The sequence below is a fragment of the Vicia villosa genome, linkage group LG6 (genome assembly GCF_029867415.1).
Source record: "Vicia villosa cultivar HV-30 ecotype Madison, WI linkage group LG6, Vvil1.0, whole genome shotgun sequence".
NCBI lineage: Eukaryota > Viridiplantae > Streptophyta > Magnoliopsida > Fabales > Fabaceae > Vicia > Vicia villosa.
This window is the reverse complement of record NC_081185.1, coordinates 3,166,415-3,189,553: the sequence shown is the minus strand read 5'-3', so window position 1 is coordinate 3,189,553 and position 23,139 is coordinate 3,166,415. Positions and strand designations below refer to the sequence as shown.

General features: G+C 33.1%; 1 protein-coding gene and 1 pseudogene across 1 annotated transcript; both read right to left on the bottom strand.

Annotated features, from left to right (window-relative positions):
- Positions 1-6,137: 6,137 nt before the first annotated feature.
- LOC131611051 (uncharacterized) lies at positions 6,138-12,627 on the bottom strand. The gene is made up of 7 exons (XM_058883178.1): positions 12,475-12,627; positions 11,965-12,261; positions 11,334-11,622; positions 9,124-9,152; positions 7,575-8,023; positions 6,668-7,271; positions 6,138-6,590 (listed from the first exon to the last, which is right to left on the bottom strand). The coding sequence occupies exons 1-7, from the start codon at positions 12,625-12,627 to the stop codon at positions 6,138-6,140; spliced, it is 2,274 nt and encodes a 757-aa protein (XP_058739161.1).
- Positions 12,628-17,258: 4,631 nt separating this feature from the next.
- On the bottom strand, positions 17,259-22,522 carry LOC131611137 (uncharacterized; annotated as a pseudogene).
- Between the last annotated feature and the right edge of the window lie 617 nt (positions 22,523-23,139).

The following is a 23,139-nucleotide window of genomic DNA, read 5'->3' as shown; positions in this document are numbered from 1 at the left end:
GAAGAATGTCATCATGTTTGCTTGCAAGAAAATTTGATTTTTGGCAATTGGCACTGTTTAGGTCGACGTAAGCTCCATCTAGGTCGACCTAAATCCTTCTTGTGCGCTACTACTGGTCCATTTAGGTCGACCCAAGATGAGTTTAGGTCAACCTGGAGCTGTTTTCTTTGATTCTGGACCATTTAGGTCGACCCAGGATGAGTTTAGGTCGACCTGGAGCTGTTTTCTTTGATTTTGGACCATTTAGGTCGACCTAGGTTGAGTTTAGGTCAACCTGGAGTTGTTTTCTTTGTTTCTGTACCATTTAGGTCGACCTAGGTTGAGGATAGGTCGACCTAATACTATGTTTTTGCTTTGTTTTCCTTCCTAACTTTAATCTTTCATATCTTTTGACTCGTAACTCCGATTTGCACGTTCTTTATATCGTTGGAAAGCTTGTGAAATGTGCTATCTCATGAGATGATTGGTATTGATTGATTTTTGCTTATTAATATATTTTTTCCCTGTGACGTTTTTTTCCATTTCGTGTTTGTGTTAATCATTCATTTTCTCTTAGCTTATAATGCAATAACGCAATTCCAAGTGCGATGTTTGTTATCTCAAACATGTGTGCTAGTGTGCAAGGAATTTGGATAGTCACCGATCGACGCTTATCACTTGAGTGTTCCTCTTTATTTGTGGGACACGATTTCATTCACTCGTGTTGTGTTCTCATCTTGGAGACACGTTCCTATTACTTTATATCTGCTTGTTTGGATTGCTTGTTCCTCTTGCAGGTGTATTGTGATTATGCTCGACACACATGTCAACCTTTATTTTCTTACATGGCTAATCGGTGTGCTGACTATTTGCTATTGCCTTTTGCTAGCTCGCTTGCGTGATCCCTAGTTTTCTTTCTCTCTTCGCTGTAGTTTACGGATCATAATCCATTTGGTATTGATCCCGTTTCATTTTATTTTTATTGCACTTTATCGCTTTTTCGCATCATCCTTTAACATGAGAAGTAGGACTTAGACATTCATCTGGCCAAGCCCTCGAAAAAGGCTCTGTTTTTGTTGGTGTGTTTATATTTTTGCTTTGCGAAAGGGAGTCATGGTGTAATAAGATCTACATGGCACTCCGTTAAGTCCTCATGGAAGGCATGCAGAAAGGGTTAGCAATCAACCCCCGCCCAGTCTCATCAAGTCCGTTCAGTAAGAGCATGCTACGCGTTGCTTGCTTCTGAACTAGCACAAGATCCTATTATCGAGTATGTCAGGAAAAGGGTTCATGCAATCGGACCCCCGCATTTCCTATAGCTCATGTTGATCAATGTTGACGTTAAGTGTACACACGCACCGTTTTCCTTTTAGATCTGTGACAACTTGGTTGCTGAGAGGGACTCGTTCCTCTTGTTTATGGCCCGATCATTTTCGCGAGGTCTAATGCTTGAATGACTCGGGTGATCCGCTCCCTTTGCTATGGCGGGACTGCTTTTCTACTACTCGGCCTGCGTCGGTGGTTTTGTTTGCTTTACAAGCGGAGCTCGTTTGTGTGATATCCTTGTTTGCCTTTCACTTTTCCCCGTAGGTTGCTAGCTTAGTTTAGACTTGTACCCTTTGTATGATAACATTAGGTAGCAAGCTTCCCCCCTTAGCTTAAGTTTTCCTCATGAATTCTTTAAAACACAAACCAAACTCTTTGATTTTATTTTCTTAAGAGCTTGTTATTTTCGCTCCATTCCCAAGCGTAAGACTCCAAAGGTCGAGCAGCGGAGTGCGAATGTAACTTGTTCACCTAAAAATACAAAACAAACTGAAACTAGTTAGCCGAGCTACGGTACCTCTGATTCCTCAAAAAGGATACGTAGGCAGCTAGGTAGGGCCCGTGCGAGTATAACTCTTTCTTTTCCCTACATTTTGCATGCATTTTAGTCCAGATTAGCGGAGTTTGTTTACACACCCATAGTTTTAGACACGAGCGTGGATACCATCGAGTACGATGGGCGCGAGGGCTGCTAATACCTTCCCCTCATGTAACCGACTCCCTTACCCTCTTCTCTGCTCGTGAGACCGTTGTTTTGTTTTGTGGTTTGCTGGAATTCCCTTCCTTTTCAGGATAAATATGTTAGTGGAGACTGTGTTAATTTTCACGGTAGTGACACCCACCTTCGTGCATGTTGTTCATAATAGAACAAAATTCAATAGTTTTCTTCACATGATAACATATTTTTTCTTTTGCTTGTCGGATTTCTTAGACGTTCCTACATTCCTCTAATAAAATTTTCACACCTTTTGGTAAAGCTCTTTGGTAGGATTAGCTAGAAAAGAGCACTTGAGTCTTGCACATGTTGTTTTTTCTTCTTGAACATCTCTAAAAACTTCTCAAAATTCTTCTCATGTTGTTCTTTCTTCTTGTTTCTTGTGGGGAAAAGGAGTTTAACCGTCGGTTTAGGTGTAACCACTTTTTCTTTTACCACCCTTTCGTCCCCCTTGACCTCTTGACTTACAACCTCATTCTCTTTAATCTCTACATCCACTTCAATCAGCATATCTTCTTCGTCAGAATTCTTCTCAGGTTTGTCATTGGATTTATTGCTTCTGGTAGTCACAGCGTTCACATGATTGTTGTCTCTGGGATTTGTAACCGTGGCACTTGGTAGAGCTCCCTGTGGTTGAGTGTTGGTCATTTGTTGTGCAATCTGACTCATTTGAATTTCCAAATTTTTGATTGATGCCCCTGTGTTCCTCAGATTGCTCCTTGTTTCTTCTTGGAATTGAGAATTTTGAGCTGCCATTTTTTCAATAGCGATCTCCCAATCTGCTTTCTTCGGTACCTGTTGTTGAAATTGTTGAGGCGCTTGAGATTGGAACTGTTGCGGGTGGTGTTGAAATTGTTGTTGGTAAGGAAGTTGTTTATGAGGAGGTCTATATTGTTGTGACTGAGCTGGAGATTGAAATTGGGCTGGTCCTTGCTTCTGAACGTTTCCTTGTTGGTCTTTCCATGCGAAATTAGGATGATTTTTCCAACCTGGATTATATGTATTGGCATATGGATTATTTTGCCTCAACATATGAATCTGCTCCACTTGTTCTTGCGTTGCCACACAATGCATCGCAAAATGCGGTCCACTACATATTTCACAAACAACTGAGGCGACTGGCTCGACTTGTGCTACTTTCTGTTCACTGATATTCATCTCCTTCAATCTTCTTTCTACTTCAGCCGCAATTTGTTCTTCCATTTTAACTACCTGATCAGCAAGCTTCAAATCAATTTTACCTTCCGGTTGGCTCATTGCACGGTCATATAACTCAATGTGCTCATTAGCACCAATAGCTTCTATGATTCTCTTGATACCAGTGGCTGTTGAAAAATTTGTTGAGCCACCGGCGGCAGTATCGATAAGCTGTTTAGTCTTAAGTCGGAGACCATTAACAAAAGTCTGCATTTGTTCGGTTGGGTCCATGTTATGAGTAGGACAAGCAACCAAACACCTCTTGAACCTTTTATATGCATCTCCCAGCGATTCCCCTTCTTTCTGCTTAAAATTCACGATATCATATCTTTTTCGAATGAAGACTGAAGCAGGGAAATACTCATTCAAGAAGGCGGTTTCCATCTGTTGCCATGTTGTGATGCTTCCAGCTAGAAGTGAGTAAAACCATTCTTCTGCATCTTCGGATAAAGTAAATGGGAACATCACAAGTCTCTTGGCTTCTTCAGAATGGCCTTCTATTTTCAATGATGTTGTTGTGGTGAGGAATCTTTGTAAATGCTTATTTGCATCTTCATTGATTCTTCCAGTAAAGGGTCTGCTTTCTAGCTGACGGATAGTAGAAGGATGTAGTTGGAAGTGTGCCACGTTAACCGGTTGATTTACTATGGTCATTCTTCCAAGCGGTGCATTGGCCCATCCATAATCACCCAAAAGTCTTTCTGGAGGAGGTGGATCAGCTGCCATAGTTTCAGGTTCAGAATCTGACTGCTCAGACTGAATAGATATTACTTCTTCGTCTTCTGATTCTGAAACTACAGGTGATTCTTCTTTCGATGCCAGTCTTTTCCGCTTAACTTCTCGGAGTCGTGCTCGCAATAATCTTTTGGGTTCTGCGTCAAAAAGAAGTTCAGCTGAGGCCTTACCTCGCATACAAGATTAGACAGCTATTAGTTGAGAGTAAACAATAAAAATAAATAAGTAAATAAAAATTAAATTTTGCAACAGAAATAAAATTTTAATTGTAGAGCAATAAAATTTTAATTGACTGAATAATTTATATTTTGGCAATCCCCGGCAACGGCGCCAAAAACTTGATCGGTAAAATAGCAAGTGTACTATTTTCACCGATGTAGTAATAATGGGTTTTACCCCAAGTATCGATCACGAGGATTGCGTGGGAAATACAAATTATTGTAAGAGTCAATTAAACAAAAGAGCATATGGGGGGTTTTTCTTATATTGAAATAATAGAATTAAAATAAATAAGTTGAAAGTAAAGTTGAGCTTTTGTGTATAAATTTAGAATAATGCCAAGGTAGGTGTATGATTTACCTTATAATGACTCTGTAAAAAGATCTCTTCAACAAGTTCATGAGATGCAACTATTTGTTCTTAAGGATGTTTTCCTAAGTCCTTAGTGAAAACATTTTGGTTTGCAGCCCTATTGCCTAAGTCCTTAGAAACAAAGGTTTGTGAACCAAAGATAAAAATAATCAAGAATATTCAAATAACCTTACGGCATCCCTAGTCCTAGGTGATATCTCAGATTAAATTGTCTAAAAACCTTAACAATCATAGTCCTACAAATTGTTAACCGTAGATCGATCTTTGTTTGTCCAACAAAGATAGCATAAAAACATTAGACAATTAAATTGTAAAACATGAATACTTGATTAAAGAAATACGTAGATTATAGTCATTACAATTAAAATCAGGGACACCCCCTGGCATTGGGGGGTTTAGCCTCTCATAATATTCAAGAAACCAAAATCAAAAAGTTTAGACATTTACAAAGATTAGGAGAACTCGGATCTTCAATGGTGTCCACCGTTGAATCTCTTCGTCTTCCAACACCTTGATGAAGCTATCTTACGATCAAAAGTGTCTTCTCCTTGTCTCTCAATCCTCTTTTAATCCCTCTAGGTTTTCAGATCTCATCCGCAATACCCAAACTGCCCCCGGAACTTTAAAAATTGGAAAAACCAAAAATTCAGAAATTTTGTCCGCACAGCTGACACGGCCGTGTCACTTGACACGGGCAGACCGTGTCAGCTTCTAGTCTCAGGGGTCCAATTCTTCAGGAGGCCTGACACGGCCGTGTCAGGTGACACGGTCAGACCGTGTCCGCCTCTGCCTCCTTGCTCCTTTTTGCTTGTTGCTTCCTTTTTGCACACCTCTTGGACATGCGATCTTCCATCAATCCGAAGCTAACCTGAAACCATTAACAAACGAGATCAAAAGCACCTAATTGACAATGAGAACGGCACAAAAACAAATTTCAAACAAATAAACTTATAACTAGATAAATTAAACAAAACATTGGAAAACAAACACAAAGTGTTACCAAACATGACGATCGTGTGTCGAATTCATGATGAAATTGAGTGTAAAATGGTGACCGATCAATATACCTATTATTTTAATAGAAAATATAATATTAATAAGAAGATGAAAACAACTAAAATACAAAAGAGTATAGTATTCGTTAGTTCATAAAGTCTTAAACCGACCACAGCAAATAAAAAAACAAAAGGTACAACAAGAAAACCAATAAACGAAACAAAGATGCATCAAAATTGATGAATCTCATAAAAAACATCAAAACCGCTAGAACCTCACTCGTAGGATTTGGCCTAGATCTCAGACTACTAAAACTTCCATCAACAAATTAAAGCCCATTGAGAGATAACCGAAAAACCACAACCACTATAAAAAAAATAATCAAGGCAAACACTATATTCTCTATAGGTTAGGCAGGAGATAAATATGAGTTCATTGAGAGAAATACGTGTTGGAGAAACAATAGAAGAAGATACAACCATTACACAATTAACATAAGTTCAAAGAGTGATGTTCCACTAAATAGTTAAGCAAAACTTAGAAAGACATTCGTGACCACATGGTTTTATTTATACACATTCTTGACGAAATAATTTTTTTAGACACAAAAAGCAAAGAGCGAGGTTCCACCAGTATAGTTAAAAATAACTCCTATAGACACATTATATCCACTACCCACATAAATACATCCGTTGCTAATTGACATGCCACCATAAACACTACCTCCAGTTTCATAAGACCATAAAATTTTACCATTTCTTGCATTCATTGCATATAGGTGTCCTAATATATCTGTAGATCCACCAAAAACAACATCATTTGCCACACTAACAGGACCACTTGCAGTATTATTGCTAGGGTTAGCTGTAGACCATAGAACTTTTCCATTTCTAGCATCCATTGCCACCCACCCTCCTGTTGTTATATTTATATTTGATGGCAGTAGTGTGAAGTTTTTGTTATCTGAATTTACAATGTTTGTATAAACTCTTTTATCATCAGTTGATGCTCCCCATGTTCCACCTCCAACCACACCACCAGGTCCTGCTTCCTACAATGTTACATTGAACATTAAAAACAAAAATTATAATTTTTGTAAATTGATTAATTTGAAAGAATATATATTACCATAAACCATATAAGTGACCCATTGTCACGATCCAATGCCCATGCAAATCCACTTTTTTGGACAACAACAATAATATTTTTATTTCTTCCATTTACGTAAGGAGTTAACATCATTGGTGCCTCTCCAAAATCAGCATCTGGTGAAGCGCCTTGAGGAGGACAATTAGGTGTTGAAGCATTGTTACATGCCAAAAACCATACGTCAAAGCCTCCTAATTGTTTGTACCATTTGATATTACCCGAATCAAAATCAAGGGCTAAGATTGAATTGGAGTGGTTTTCAGGTTCAACACACTTGTCTTGTTCAATAGGAGTAGTTTCATTATTTTGTCTTTCTTGACATTCAAGTATGTTTTTTGGAGCAGAATAAAGATTTCCAGTGGCAATATAAACATGTTTTCTATAAACATCAATGGAAGGACTACTTCCCCAAATGGCAGCTCCTGCATATGCATCTCTTTTTCCTTTGTTATCTGGCAACATATAGGTTTGCCATAAGATGGCGCCAATTTTAGCATCAAGTTTGGCAAAGCTTCCACGAAATGTGCAACACTTATCAATTGCTACAAATTCTTCTAGTGAAGATGTTCCGACATAATAACTCCTATACAAAGAGAGTTTAGCATAATTACATATCAGCTAGAAGTTAATTGAAATTATTCAAATTGGATAATATAGATTAGTTATTTATGAAAGTTAGGGTTGGGAAGAACTTATGTCCAAATGGAGGTACTAACAAATCGAGGTAGTACATTACGATTTCTGCGACACACATTGAGATTATTGTAGCATGAATTTTGATTGAGAGATATTTACAATACCCATTAAGAGACGTTTTAATTTAAGATTTTTAATTTCGTAAAATTTATATAATTAATTTGCCATTAACAAAATAATTTATACTAACCCATTGTAATAAGTTCCAGACATGGTAACAGCTGCTTTAGAATGATTCTCCAACTTGGTCAACCAAACAAGCTCACCATTATTCCTTTTGAGACCAATAATAACAGCAGGCCCAAAAATTCCAACAATCAATAAATCTTTAGCTACGGTTGGAGTTGATCTAGCCACAGTCCAGTTTACATTATTAACCAATCCAGTTCCATTTAAACCTGTCAATATTCCCAAATTTTTTTTCCACACAAGTGAGCCATCATTTTGTTTTATTGCATATAGGTTACCATTCCAGCTTGGAAAATAAATTATTCCTTTGTATATTGTTGGTGTTGCTGTAATATCATTGCCTGCAAAGAATTTCCATTTCAAACTTAATTTATGAGCTGTTTTTGGATTGATTTTGTGCTCCTTGATTGCATATCTTCTGTTGAACAAATCTCCACCATGGTTTATCCACTAAATAACAAAATAAAATTAATTAATTAATTAATTAATTAATTCGACTAATAGCAAATTGAGAGGTAATTATTAACCTCAAAAGACTAACACTAAGAGTGTGTTATGAAGAGAATGTTTTGAGATAATGTAATTTTTTTAAAGATTTTTTTTTTATATAAACTTTTTTAAAATATTAGAATTTATGAATTATTTTGTTTAAGTTAAATTTAGGAGAATTCAAACAAAATATTTATTTTTAAAAAAATTTTAAATCTCACATATAGATTAAAAATAGAGCTTAGAAATAGTGATTTTCTTCATTCTAAAAATCGATTTTATTTTATAAGTATGAATTAAGTTTAATATAAAAATTTTATATAATATTAAAATCAAAGTCTATCAATCTAGTTCATTCATCATTTATATCTATTTACAAATTTTAATAGTGTCGAGTGTGAGCGGGTTAGTACAATAATACTATGGTGTATTGCGAAAAATTCAAGTTCTATCGAGATTAAAGATAATCTTTTTAATTATTTTATAAAGAGTGATGTATCTTGCATTAAAATTCCTCAGCTCTATATAATAGAAAAGTCAAAATAATTCTTAATATTCTTTTAAATTTACAAGCTAGTCCTTATATTGTTCAAAACAATTAAATAACCTCTAAATTATTCAAAACTTTCAGATTGATATGTAAATATTTCAAAAATTGCAAACTCCTCCATTAAATTTTCAGAAATAATATATTTATCTATATTTTTAAAACTTTGATCAAAAACTTTTAAAATATAACCATGAAGAATTTTGTTGATTCATCCTAACAAAAAAAATAGAAATGAAAAAAATTTAATTGAAGCATTTGAATGGTTTAAAATTTTAAATGATTTAAAACTCTTTTTGAATTGAGTAATTTAATGATAAGACATCATTCAGTTATATATACTCCAAATTAAGTGAAAAGAAAATTGGAAGATTTAATAGAATAAAATTGTATGAATTTTACTTTGTTGTATTTAACTTTAACCATTATTGAAAAAACCAAAAGAAAAAAATTAGTATTTACCACTCATTTTATTAAATACACTGGAAAGGATTCATGAAGAGTTATAACTTACATTTGATTGTGAGCTTGAAGCAAAAGGTACTGCCACATGAACACAAAACAATAGAAAGCAAAGAACAATGTTATCAATCCTCATTGACATAAATAATTAGCAAGGTGTTTGTTTAGAAAGTTGATTTTAAAGCAAGTAACCTCACAATAAGTTATAGGCCATATATAGGCCTATAAAATTGGATATAAAATGATTCACCAAGTATATAACAATTGTGTTATTTTACTATTAAAATAATTTGTCAAAGAAATAAATAAATAAATAAATAAATATAAACGTTGTAGTTGACATATAAATAATTAGATCTTTTATTTATATTTCTTGTGATTGAGATGGAGCTTATATAAATATCTATCCTAATCTAAATGTTTTACTAATAAAAATTATTACATTTTATTTGAAACCGTATTTAGTTATTTGTATCACATTTTATTTAATAAAACCTAGACACGTTTACAGAACACAAAATTTAAATAATACTATGATGAATATCACATATCTTAAAGCTTATTAAAGTGAACAAATAATTGATGTCATGGAGTAATTTTCCTATTCAAATGGAATTATTAGGAGGATCTTAATAGTTGACTTTAACATATTTTGATTGCATAAAATACTTTGTCAAAGAAAAAAATAAATAAATATAAACGTGTAGTTGACATAATTTATTAGATCTTTCATTTATATCTCTTGTGATTGAGTTCAAGCCTAAAATTATGAAACTTATATAAATATCTATTCTAATCTAAATGTTTTACTAACAAAAATATTAAAGAGTAGCAAGCGTAGGATCTTGATCAACTTCGTTTGGCTAGCTATCATATGGAGTCTTTGGATTATGAGGAACGCCGTAATCTTCAAGGGGGAAGTGTTTTGTTTTGATGTTATTTGCTCTAATATTATCTTTCTTTATTGGAGATGGTTGTATTGTTGATATACTAAGTTTAGACCAACCTATTATAAATGGTTTAAACTTCCTTTATCCGACACAAACAATCTTAGTGCCTTGGTTTTTTTTGTAAGGGTTACACCCCTAATGCGAGCTTTATCTTGCTTATTAAAAAAAAAACAAAAATGATTAAATTTTATTTTTAACCATATAATTTTATATTTTTTATTCAATAAAACTTAGAAACATTTACAGAACACAAATTAAATGATACTATGATGAATATCAAATATCTTAAAGCTTATTAAAGTAAATAAATAATTGATGTCATGGAGCAATTTTCCTATTGAAATGGAACTACTAGGAGGATCTTAATAGTTGACTTTAACATATTTTGATTGGATAAATGAAAAAGAAAATGTCAAACATTAAAAAGAATCATTTAAAATTATGTAATTTTATATTATATTATTGGCTATATATAGCTTATAATTTACAAAAGTTGTATTTTTTTAATATCAACATATTTTATAAAAAAAATAATAACTAATAAAAATATATTGATTGTGATTGATATAGATAATTTAATTTTTTAATTAATCTTTGTGATTAAGTTCTTTTTTATTTATTTTTAGTTGATTCAGCGGTGGTTGACGATAGATTTGGTAAGGAGGACCACAATTCGGTCTCTCAATTGCGATTGGGAGGGAGCTGGAACCAGTTAATACCATAACTGACCCTCAAACTAGATTATGCAGTTCAATGGACCGGATATTGGTGGTGAAAAAAAAATCTACTATAAAACTTCAAAGATTTTACAAGTGTTTCTCTTTTTATTAAAAGAACATACATTTTATATGACACCATGTGAACTTATATGCGTCCCTCACAATTCATATTATAAAACTTAGAATTTTTTTAAAATGGTAAATTCTTTCTTTTTTTGGATAAGCAAATTCATTGAATGAGTACAAGAGATACTCTACCCAATTACAACTAGTATCATCTTTATCGTATTTCAAAAAGGACATTTCCACCCGTCATAATAATTACCCTACTCCTTACTTGTGAGCATACAAGTCATGGAAGTAAACTATGGTGGCAACCATTGTTGAACCAGTTATGAACACGACTGTACACAATAGAGAGAAAGAAGAAGAAGCTAAAAAATGATATATTCAATCTGTGTTTATTACATCAGTTGCAAAGTGTATATATAGTTACTCTATGAGGATAACTAACTAACTAACAATCCGAACCAATTAACTAAATATATTTTTGTACTACATACTTTTCTATTTTGTACTATCATTTGTATTACATGTACTATCATTCAAAGCCCCCATCAAGCTGTAGTGAATGTCAATCAATCCAAGCTTGGAAAGTAAACGATTGAAAGGACCAGGATGTAGTGATTTAGTGAAGATGTTAGCTACTTGTTCTTGAGTGGTGTCTGGAATAAGGTGAATAGTTCCATTCAAGATCCTTTCATGAACCACATGACAATCGATTTCAATGTGTTTGATCTTTTCGTGCAACACAGGATTAGCAGCAATGTGCATTGCTGAATTTTTGTCATAGTATAGAATAACAGGCATAACAATTGAAATCTAGAGACCATTGAGAAGTGACAATAACCAAACGCTTTCACATGTGGCATGAGCTAGGGCCCGATACTCAGCCTCAGAAGAGGACCTGGAAATCACAACTTTCTTCTTACTTTTCCAACTAATTAGAGAGTAACCAAGAAAGAAATATGTACCAGAAGTGGATCTTCTAGTGTCTGGGAATGCATCCTAGTCCGAGTCAAAGAAACCAGTGAGTTTCAGTGTAGAGGTGGATTTGAAAATTAAGCCTTGCCCAGGATTGTTCTTGAGATACTTCAATATGTGAATGCCAACCAACATATGCTTATCTGTAGGGGCCTCAAGGAACTGGAACAATTTACTTACAACATAAGCAATTTCAGGTCGAGTATGAGTGAGGTAAAGCAAACGACCTATAAGCCTTTTGTATGTAGTATGTTCAGATATGTGAGTTCCAAATGTTTTGTGCAATTGCAAGTGATGTTGCATAGGTGTGGAACAAGGTTTAGCTCCAAGGATTCCTGCATCATTGATCAAATCAAGGGCATATTTTCTTTGGCAGATAGAAATACCATTAATTCTGCGAGCCACTTCAAATCCAAAGAAAGAATTTAGTGTGCCTAGATCTTTAATGTTGAATTTGGCATCCAAATGAGCTTTGGTCTGTTGAATTTATTGATGATCAGTACCACCAAGCACAAGATCATCCACATAGACCAAGATGACTGTAAAACCAAGGTCAATATTTTTGGTGAAAAGATAATAATCTGACTTGGATTGCAAGAAACCTGAATCTACAAGAGTCTCTGACAACTTAGTATCTCACTGTCTGCTTGCCTGCTTTAAACCATAAAGGGACCTTTGTAATTTTCATACAAGATTCTGTTTGGGTAGATCAAGACCTGGAGGACCCTTCATATATACTTCTTCATTGAGGTCCCCATGAAGAAAAGCTGTATTGACATCTAGTTTGAACAAAGTCCAGTTCTGAATAGCTGCAACAACCAAAAGGACCCTAATTGTTGTCATTTTTACCACTGGACTGACAGTGTCAGTGTAATCCAATCCTTTAGTTTGAGTGAAGCCTTTAGCAACCAATCAGGCTTTGTATCTTTCCATAGTGCCATTAGCATGTAATTTCACCTTGAACACCCATTTACATCCAATAGCCTTCTTATGTGTAGGTAATGCCACAAGATCCCAAGTCTTGTTTTTAATCAGAGCATCCAACTCAGCTTTGATTGCCTTCTTCCAGTTATCATCACAAATAGCTTGCTCATAGGTATATGGTTCATGTATGGATGAAAGATGCATAGTGAAATTCTTATGATTAGAAGACAACAAGTCATAGTTAAGGACAAAAGAGATAGGATACTTACATGTGGAAGAAGATGAGGCAACAGCTGAATTGGTGATTGTATTTGACATGAGATTGTAATAGTAGTCTTTGAGATAGGATGGGGGTTCTATATGTTTGGATGATTGTCTGACTAGGCCAGGTGCAAGGGACTAATTATTTGGAAGGATAGGGTTGGTATCATGTGAGACATTATGGTTAGGAATAGGACTAGCACTGGGACTAGTATGTGATGTAGTGGGAGAATTGGACTCAATCTGGAAGTGACGGTCAAAGGTGTCATCTAGGTATTGAGTTGGGATAGGAAGATTTTGTGGTGTATTATTGGGAGTGGTTTGGCTATGACTGTGGGGAAACTGATTTTCAAAGAAGCTAACATATCTAGAATTGAATAGTTCCTTGCAGTGTAAGTCAAAGAGAATGTGACCCTTGACACCTGCTTTATATCCTAGGTATATACATTTCCTGAAACTAGAGTCTAACTTCTTTCTGTTTGATATCAGTGTGTTAGAATAACACAATGAGCCAAAGACTTTAATATAGGACAAGTTAGGTAAGGTGTGATGTAGGATTTGATAAGGTGACTTGTGTTTTAAGAAAAGTGTGAGAAGTCTATTTATGATGTGAACTGCATAACAAACAGCATGAGCCCAGAAAATAGAAGGTAATTGTGCTTGAAATAAAAGGGCTCTAGTGGTGCCAAGGATATGTTGGTGTTTTCTCTCAATAATTCCATTTTGTTGAGGAGTACCAACACAGGATGTTTGGTGTGTGATGCCATATTTTTTGCAAAAGGAAGTGAATTTAAATTCATGGCCATTGTCAGATCTTATACTTTTGACTGGGCTATTGAACAGTGTTCTAACCATAGTCACAAAGGATTGTACTAAAGACGAGGTTTCATATTTCGGCCTCATGAGATATATCCATGTAAATCTGCTTTTATCATCTACAATGGTAAGGAAATATCTAAAACCTAGCATAGAATTAGTAGCCAATGGCCCCATATGTCCATGTGCAAAAGGTCAAAAATAGATTGAGAAACATGATTAGTCATATAGAATGGTAATCTTTTCTGTTTAGCATAAAAACAAACATCACAACGCAAATTAAAATAGACTGATTTAATGAAGGGAAAACTTTTATTGAGTTGAAGGATCTTGTCATGTGAAGCATGTCCAAGCCTGAGATGCCAAAGGCTACATCTGGAAACTATAGGATTATGTATAGTGGAATTAACAGAGTGTGGAATAGGATTGTGAGGTAAGGTAACTGAGGGATTCTTAAGGAGATACAATCCCCCATGTAATTCAGCTGTGCCAATCATCTTCTTGGATGACTAGTCCTGCATAACACAATTAGTATTATTGAACATCAATTGACAATTGAGGGTTTTGGTTAGCTTAAGGACATAGATAATAATGAAAGCAACATTTGGCATATAGAGTACATCTGTGATGTAAAAGGAATCATTAAATTAAATAGTGCCTGATAAGTTTGTGGAAACAAGGCTGCCATTTGGTAATTTGATAGTTATAGGCTGAATAGTGTTAAGACATTGAAAATAGATTTTGGTGAAACAAACATGATAAGTAGCACCTGTGTCAAGAATGAATGTTTCGGGGTGAAATGAATTAGGAAATGCACAAATGATACCTGAGGCAAGGGTGGATTGAGAAGTAAGGTGATTAACACTATGAGCCTGATATTGTGATGTATCCTGAAGTAAGACTAGCAAAGATTTTTGTTGCTCTGGATTAAAAGCCAAGCCAGGAGACAAGTGAGTATTACCATCAGGATTGTCACCAGATTGTTCCTCTGATTTGTGAGAAATTACAGCATAGTTGTTGATGGATCCATCTGGTTTCTAATTGGGAGGATATCCATGTTTTTTAAAACATGAATGAATGGTATGGTTAGTCATCCCACAGTGAGTGCAAACACGATTTCCTCTACCCCGTCCACCACAGGATCTACCACCTCTATCACCTCTTCCTCGAGTGTTGGAATTGGTCTTGACTTGGGAGCCACGATGATTGTGATGGGAAATGTTGGGTGTAGCAAGGACTTTGGACTCTTCAAGAGGGAGTTTGGTTTCTCTTTCTTGCTGAACAAGTAAAGAGTAAATCTTACAAATGTTAGGCATAGGATCCATTAACATGATCTGGGAGTGAATTGTTGCATACTGATCATTCAAACCTTTGAGAAATCTAATGACTTGGTAACTATCTTTATAAGCATGAATCTTAGGACTGGCAGAACAAGTAACTTCACAATTGCAAATTGGAATAGGACGAAAATTATCAAGTTCTTGCCACAAAATCTGCAAATTCGTATAATAGGATGAAATAGATGTATCACCTTGTTTTAGATTACAAATTTCATCATGAAGATATGAAATACGAAATACATCACCTTGATAAAATCTTTCCTTAAATTCATTCCACATATCTGCTGCATTGTCCATCCAAAGTATGCTTTGAGCGATTTTCAGGTCTACTGAATTCTTGATCCACGACATAATCATGGTGTTACACCTGTCACAAGCTATGGAGTTAAAATCAAGATCTGGTGGGCGAGGTAGCGCGCCATTGATGAAGTGGAGCTTGTTCTTAGATCATAAATCCATAGTCATGGATCATGACCAAGAGTGATAATTGTTGCTGGAAAGAATTGGAGTATCGAGGATTCATACCATATTCTCATTTGGATGCATGAAATATGGATTTAAGGTATCATTTTGATAACCTTGGGATGGTTGCGAGTTGTGGAATCACCATGATCACTGGTCTCCGAAGTAGTGGAAGACATGGTGAGAGAAACAACAAAGAAGAAAGGAAAGAAGAAAAGAGGAATCAAAGGAGCACAAGGAGATTGAAATCTATCTATGCACAGCGAAAAAGGGATCACAAGGACGATGATACCATGTGAACATACAAGTCATGGAAGTAAACTACGGTAACATCCATTGTTGAACAAGTTATGAACACGATTGTATGAAATAGAGAGAAAGAACAAGAAGCTATAAAATGGTATATTCAATCTCAGTTTGTTACATCAGTTACAAAGTGTATATATAGTTAGTTTATGAGGATAACTAACTAACTAACAATCTGAACCAATTAACTAACTATATAACTAACTATATTTTTGTACTACATACTTTTCTATTTTGTACTATCATTTGTATTATATGTACTATCATTCACATTACTTATATTCCCTATTACAGATCTCATTGCCAAGAAGAAATTTTTATGTTATTAATAATGTCACATACAATACATATTTTACATATTTTATTATTTAGCTAGATTCTATTCCTCTTAATCCATAGACACCAACAACTTACAAGTCACACTATACCTTCATTCCCCTTTGAAACCTTTCCCTCCTACTTGGTCGAAAAGTTCTCAAAATGATCACCAACATTAGTTTCCCGTATATGTTCCAGTGAGAGTCATTGAGACACTTGGATCCACATTGCAGTAGCAAAAAGACATAACAAGAACAAGAGAAATCATATTCATACACCCAATTTTTACACCAATACTTACACCCAACACTATTCACCGTATTTATACGGTGAATAGTGTTACTTAAATTTAAAAATATTTATAAACAGTGTCGTGAACAGTGAAATATTATTATAATTAAATTTTTTTAAAATATAGTTTTTTTAATTTGTTTAGATTAAGAGATACTAATATAAAATTGTGTCATTAGCCAACTTCATAACTTCATTATCCAGCATTTTACATTTCATTAACCAACTTTATTTTACTACTAAAAGTTATTTTTGATATCTGGACGTTTATTAACCAACTTCATAACTTCATTAACCAACATTTTACCCTTCATTAACCAACTTTCTTTAACTAATAAAAATTATTTTTAATATCTGAGAGTTCATTAACCAACTTCATCACTTTATTTACCAACTTGTTACTTTGCATTAACCAACTTTATTTTACTACTAAATTATTTTTAACATATTGACATTTATTAACCAACATGATCACTTCATTAACCAATTTTTTATATTTCATTAACAGACTTTAACTATACATACTTTTCACTGTTCATAATACTGTTTATCAATTATTTTTTATTTAAAAAACACTGTTTACCATATAAATACGGTGAACAATGTCAGATGTAAGTATTGGTGTAAAAAATTGGTGTAAGAATAGCATTACTCAAAGAATAAGTGTTGCAATTTTTCCCCACCATAAAATAGAAACACACACACACCATATATAAGGCACATTTTGAATCACTCATCATTTCGTTAGCTCTTATTTTGTGGCCATTATTTTTAATAGCACTTTCTAGCCAATTACTTTAATTTTAGAGGCACACATGCTTTCTAACATCGAAGATCACTTGTTGTATCTCAGTTTGCTAGCTTTCCTTCATTCCCTTTATAAAACTTTGTAAGTAGTTTGGACTGAAATTTTCCGCCTATATTAGGAGATAATGGGCTTATAGTTCTTGCGAACAAAACTTCCCCACCTCTATGTCACATGAATAACAGTGACGAGAACGTGACGAGAATGTGTGTCTTTCTCTTTCTTGGGAACTATTTATTCCTAGGTTTATTATTTTTATTTCTATCTACCAAATAGAGGAATCACTAATTCAAGAATTAAATGCCCACATTCTTTTTTATGTCACCAAAACAAACGCCCCCTAAGATGAAAACAACTAAAATACAAAAGAGGAGACTATCAGTTAGTGCAAGAAGTGCTAAAGTGACCACAACAATTAAAAACCAAAAGGTACAACAAGCAAACCAAGAAACCACAGAGATGCACCAAAACTGATGAATCTCACAAAAAAAAAAACATTCAAGTAGCTAGAACCTCACCCATAGGGTTCGGCCTAGATCTTAGACAACTATAACTACCATCAACAAATTATAGGCCACCAAAAGAGAACCAAAAAACCATAACCACTATCAACCTCGTAATCAATATAAACACTTGATTCACTATATGTTAAGGTAGAAGATATGAATATGAAGTCAGTGAGAGAAATATGTGTTGGAGAAAACAATACATGAAGATACAACCATTAGACAATTCCCATAAGTTCTAAGAGTGAGGGTTCCACTAGTATAGTTAAGGAAAAACCCTAGAGAGATATTCATGATGACATACTTTTATTTATATACATTCATGACCATATAAATTCTTTAGACACAAAATGAAAAAAGTGAAGTTCCACCAGTATAGTTAAGGAAAAACCCTAGAGAGATACTATATCCACTGCCCACATAAATACAACCATTGCTAATTGACACGCCTCCATAAACACTACCTCCAGTTTCATAAGACCATAAAATTTTACCATTTCTTGCATTCATTGCATATATGTGTCCTAATCTATCTGTAGATCCACCAAAAACAACATCATTTGCCACACTAACAGGACCACTAGCAGTATTATTACTAGGGTTAGCTGTAGTCCATAAAACTTTTCCATTTCTAGAATCCATGGCTACCCACCCTCCGGTTGTTATATTTCTATTTGATGGTAATAATGTGAAATTTTTGTTATCTGAATTTACAATGTTTGTATAAACTCTTTTTTCATCACTTGATGCTCCCCATGTTCCACCTCCAACAGTTCCACCAGGTCCTGCTTCCTGCAATATGGCATTGAACTTTTAAAACAACAATTATATATATATTTTTTAATTGATCGATTTGAAAGAATATATATTACCATAAACCATATAAGTGATCCATTATCGCGATCCAATGCCCATGCAAATCCACTTTTTTGAATAGCAACAATAATATTTTTCTTAGTTCCATTTATATAAGGAGTTAACATGATTGGTGCCTCTCCAAAATCAGCATCTGGTGTAGAACCTTGAGGAGGGCAATTAGGTGTCGAAGCATTGCTACATGCAAAAAACCATATGTCAAATCCTCCTAATTGTTTGTACCATTTGATATTACCAGAATCCAAATCAAGGGCTAAGATTGAATTGGAGTGGTTTTCTGGCTCAACACACTTGTCTTGTTCAATAGGAGTAGTTTGATTGATTTGTCTTTCTTGACATTCAAGTATGTTTTTTGGAGCAGAATAGAGATTTCCAGTGGCAATATATACATGTTTTCTATGAACATCAATGGAAGGACTACTTCCCCAAATGGCACCTCCTGCATATTCATTTCTCTTTCCTTTGTTATCTGGCAACATATAGGTTTTCCATAAGATGGCACCAGTTTTAGCATCAAGTTTTGCAAAGCTTCCACGAAATGTGCAACACATATCAATTGCTACTTGTTCTTCTAGTGAAGATGTTCCAACATAATAACCCCTATTCAAAGAGAGTTTAGCTTAATAAAATATCAACTAGAAGTTAACTGATATTGGATAATACAAATTAGTTATTTATGAAAGTTAGGGTTAAGAACAACTTATGTTTAAATGGAGGTACTAAGAAATTGAAGTAATATTTAAAATGCAGTTGCGATGCAGATGTGGTGATTACAGGCATTACAATTTTAGCGACACATATTGAGGTCGCTGTGACATGAATTTTGATTGAAAGATATTTAAAATACATAGTAAGACACGTTTTAATTAAATATATTTTTTGTTATATTAGAAGTAAATTGAATTTAAGATTCTAAAATTTATAATCTTTTAACGTGGTTCCTATTAAGATAATACATTTTTTAATAGCAAAACAAAAATTATATAAAGACCGAAAGTATGAACAATTTTTTATGATGCTTCGACAAAGACAAAGAGGTGGAAGATATACTATTTTTTGGCTCGAGAGTGGTTTCTTGGTAAATCACATGCGAACTCAAACTCATTCTTTGATTAACTTTAGAACCCTATCATGTATCTTAATCGATAACAAATCAAAAATTCAGATATGGTTCATAGATTGTTATGTGGTTCTAATCCGTTTTCTGCGTCTTTGTTGTATTGATGGTAGTCATGATGGTTTGAGATCTAGCCTAAGTCTTTTATTGGACGGGGTTCAAATATATATTTATTTTTTCTCTATTGTTGCTCTTTCCTTTAAAAGTAGTTTTCTAAATTTTTAGTTTCATTGTATGTTCTTTATAGATTTTTGTTTTCCTATTAATAATATATTTAATTTGCCATCAAAAAGAAAAAGTTTTACTAACCCATTGTAATAAGTTCCAGACATGGTAACAACTGCTTTAGAATGATTCTCCAACTTGATCAACCAAACAAGCTCACCAGTTTTCCTTTTGAGACCAATAATAACAGCTGGCCCATAAATTCCAACAATCAACAAATCTTTATAGCTACGGTTGGTGTCGATCTAGCCACAGTCCAGTTTACATTAATAACTAATCCAGTTCCATTTAAACCTGTCAATATTCCCAAATTTTTCTTCCACACAAGTGAGCCATCATTTTGTTTTATTGCATAAAGGTTACCATTCCAGCTTGGAAAATAAATGATTCCTTTGTATATTGTTGGTGTTGCTGTAATATCATTGCCTGCAAAGAATTTCCATTTCAAACTTAATTTATGAGCAGTTTTTGGATTGATTTTGTTCTCCCTGATTGCATATCTTCTATTGAACAAATCTCCACCATGGTTTATCCACTAAATAACAAATAAAAATTACTTAATTAATTAATTAGACTAATATAAAATTGATGAGAATGTTTCGAGATAATGTAATTTTTAAGATAATTAATTTTTTTTTTTTATAAATTTTACTCTTTTAATGAAAAGCTAAAACTTTTCTAAAATATAAATTTATGAATTATTTTGTCTAAGTCAAATTTAGGAGAATTCAAACTTAAAATCTCACATAGATTGAAAATAGAGTTTATAAATAATAATTTTTTTATCTTACAAATCGATTTTATAATCATGAATTAAGTTTATATAGAAATATAATATGATATTAAAATCATAGCTTGTCAATCTAGATCATTCAATAGTATTGAGGCAGTCTTTTAAAAACTGGATCGAACCGGTCGGTCGGACCGGCCGAATCAGGGACTGGCCAGTTAATCGGTCTGATTTAATAGTTGAATTGAGAATGTCATTGAACCGGTCAAAACCGGTGTATACCGTTAAAACTGGGAAAATCGACAGTTTTTGTGAACCAGCAGTTTAAATGCATTTTTTAAATTTTTTTAAATTTTAAAAAATTAAAATAACGTCGTTTTGACTATTTTAATTTAAAATTAAAATAAATAAAAAATTGTGTTGCAGATGCAGTTGATTTTGTTACCGATGATTTTAATATTGAAGAAGGAGATCCCAACATTGAAATAATTTTTTGTTTATTGAAATTAAATTTAGTAGACAATGGAATTATTTTGTTATAAATTATTCAATCAACTTATGTTGCGATTAAACTTTTATTTGCAATTACATTTTATAATTATGTACTATTTTATTATGTGTGATACTATGCGTAAAATTTGAATTTAAATTATGAATTTGTGAATTTTTTTATAATATGATGTTTTCAAAAAAAATTAAGTGCTACTTATATTTTGTAGAGACTGAATCATCTAGTTCGACATATTTTATACCTATATAATTTTTTTATAATGACCGGTCTATACAACCGAGTTATCCTGTTTAACCCGGTTTAGTTATGCGGTTTGACCAGTGACACAGTGGTTCGACCAATAAATCAGTGACCCTTCCGGTCCGATTTTTAAAACACTGGTATTGAGTGCGAGTGGGTTAGCCCAATAATACTATAGTGTATTGAGAAAAATTCAAGGTCTAGATTCAAGATATTGCTTTAAATTGTTTTAAAAAGAATGATGTATTTTGCATTACAATTCTTGACCTACTATATATACTGGAAAAGTCAAATTAATTCTTATTATTCTTTTAAATTTACAGCATAGTCATTATATTACCTCTAAATTGTTCAAAACTTTCAAATTGATATATAAATATTTCAAAAATTGCAAAATCATCCATTAAAATTTCAAAAATATTAAATTTGTCTATGTTTTTAAAATTTTAAATTGACCGAAAACTTTTAAAATATAAAAATAAAGAACTGTATTGCTTCATTCTAACCAAAAAAAATTTTAGAAATGGAAAGATTTTAATCGAAGCATTTGAATTGTTTAAAATTTAAATTATTTTTGAATTGATGAACCATAAGAGAGCCAAATAGAATAAATATGTCATTTGATTATTTAAGTATTTTAATTACAAAACATCATTCAATTACATATACCCCCAAATTAAGGGGAAAGAAATTTGGAAGATTTATCTATTATTAAAAATTCAAAAATAATAATAATAATAATAATAATAATAATAATAATAATAATAATAATAATAATAATAATAATTTACCATTCATTTTATTAAGTATAACAAATTCAAACATAATCTAAAACTTATAATTAGCTCGTTCAAACACACTGGAAAAGATTCATGAAGAGTTATAACTTACATTTGATTTTGAGCTTGAAGCAAAAGCTACTACCACATGAACAGAAAACAACAGCACACAAAGAACAATATTATCAATCCTCATTGATATAATTAATCAGCAAGAAGTTTGTTTAGAAAGTTGAATTGAAATTAAGTAACCTCACAATAAGTTAAAGGCTTTATAAAGGCTATAAAATGCTCCACCAAGTATATAATAATTGCATTATTTTACTATTAAAATACTTTGTCAAAGAAAAAAAAAACTACATCTTGAAAACTTTAGATAAAACCAACTTCCAATCCAATCCCCTAAATAATTTATACCACATAAATGTTGCTACATCACATGTGAAAGAAGAATGAAAAGTAGACATCTTAAAATCATAATTATTAAATTGATATGTCAAAATGTCTAAAAACTCTGTATAATAAATAATTGATGCCTAAAAGTCATTTCCCAATTCAAATATCTCTAAATTTCTTTACTTTTAATACTTATATTTTTTTGTATCAATGAGAAAAAGAATATGTCAACACTATAGAAAAACGTAACAGCATAGATATTCTAAATAATTTTTATACCATTTCTTTCTGAGATAATAGACATTTAACCCCCTGCTATATTAGATTATTCCCCTATTTATTTATTTTTTTGGATTACCCCTGTATGTTTAGGATACTCCCTAAGCGTGTAAAAAAAAGTGAAAAATCAGGGGAATAAATAAAAAAAACAAGATTACAGGGGGTCCTAGGAG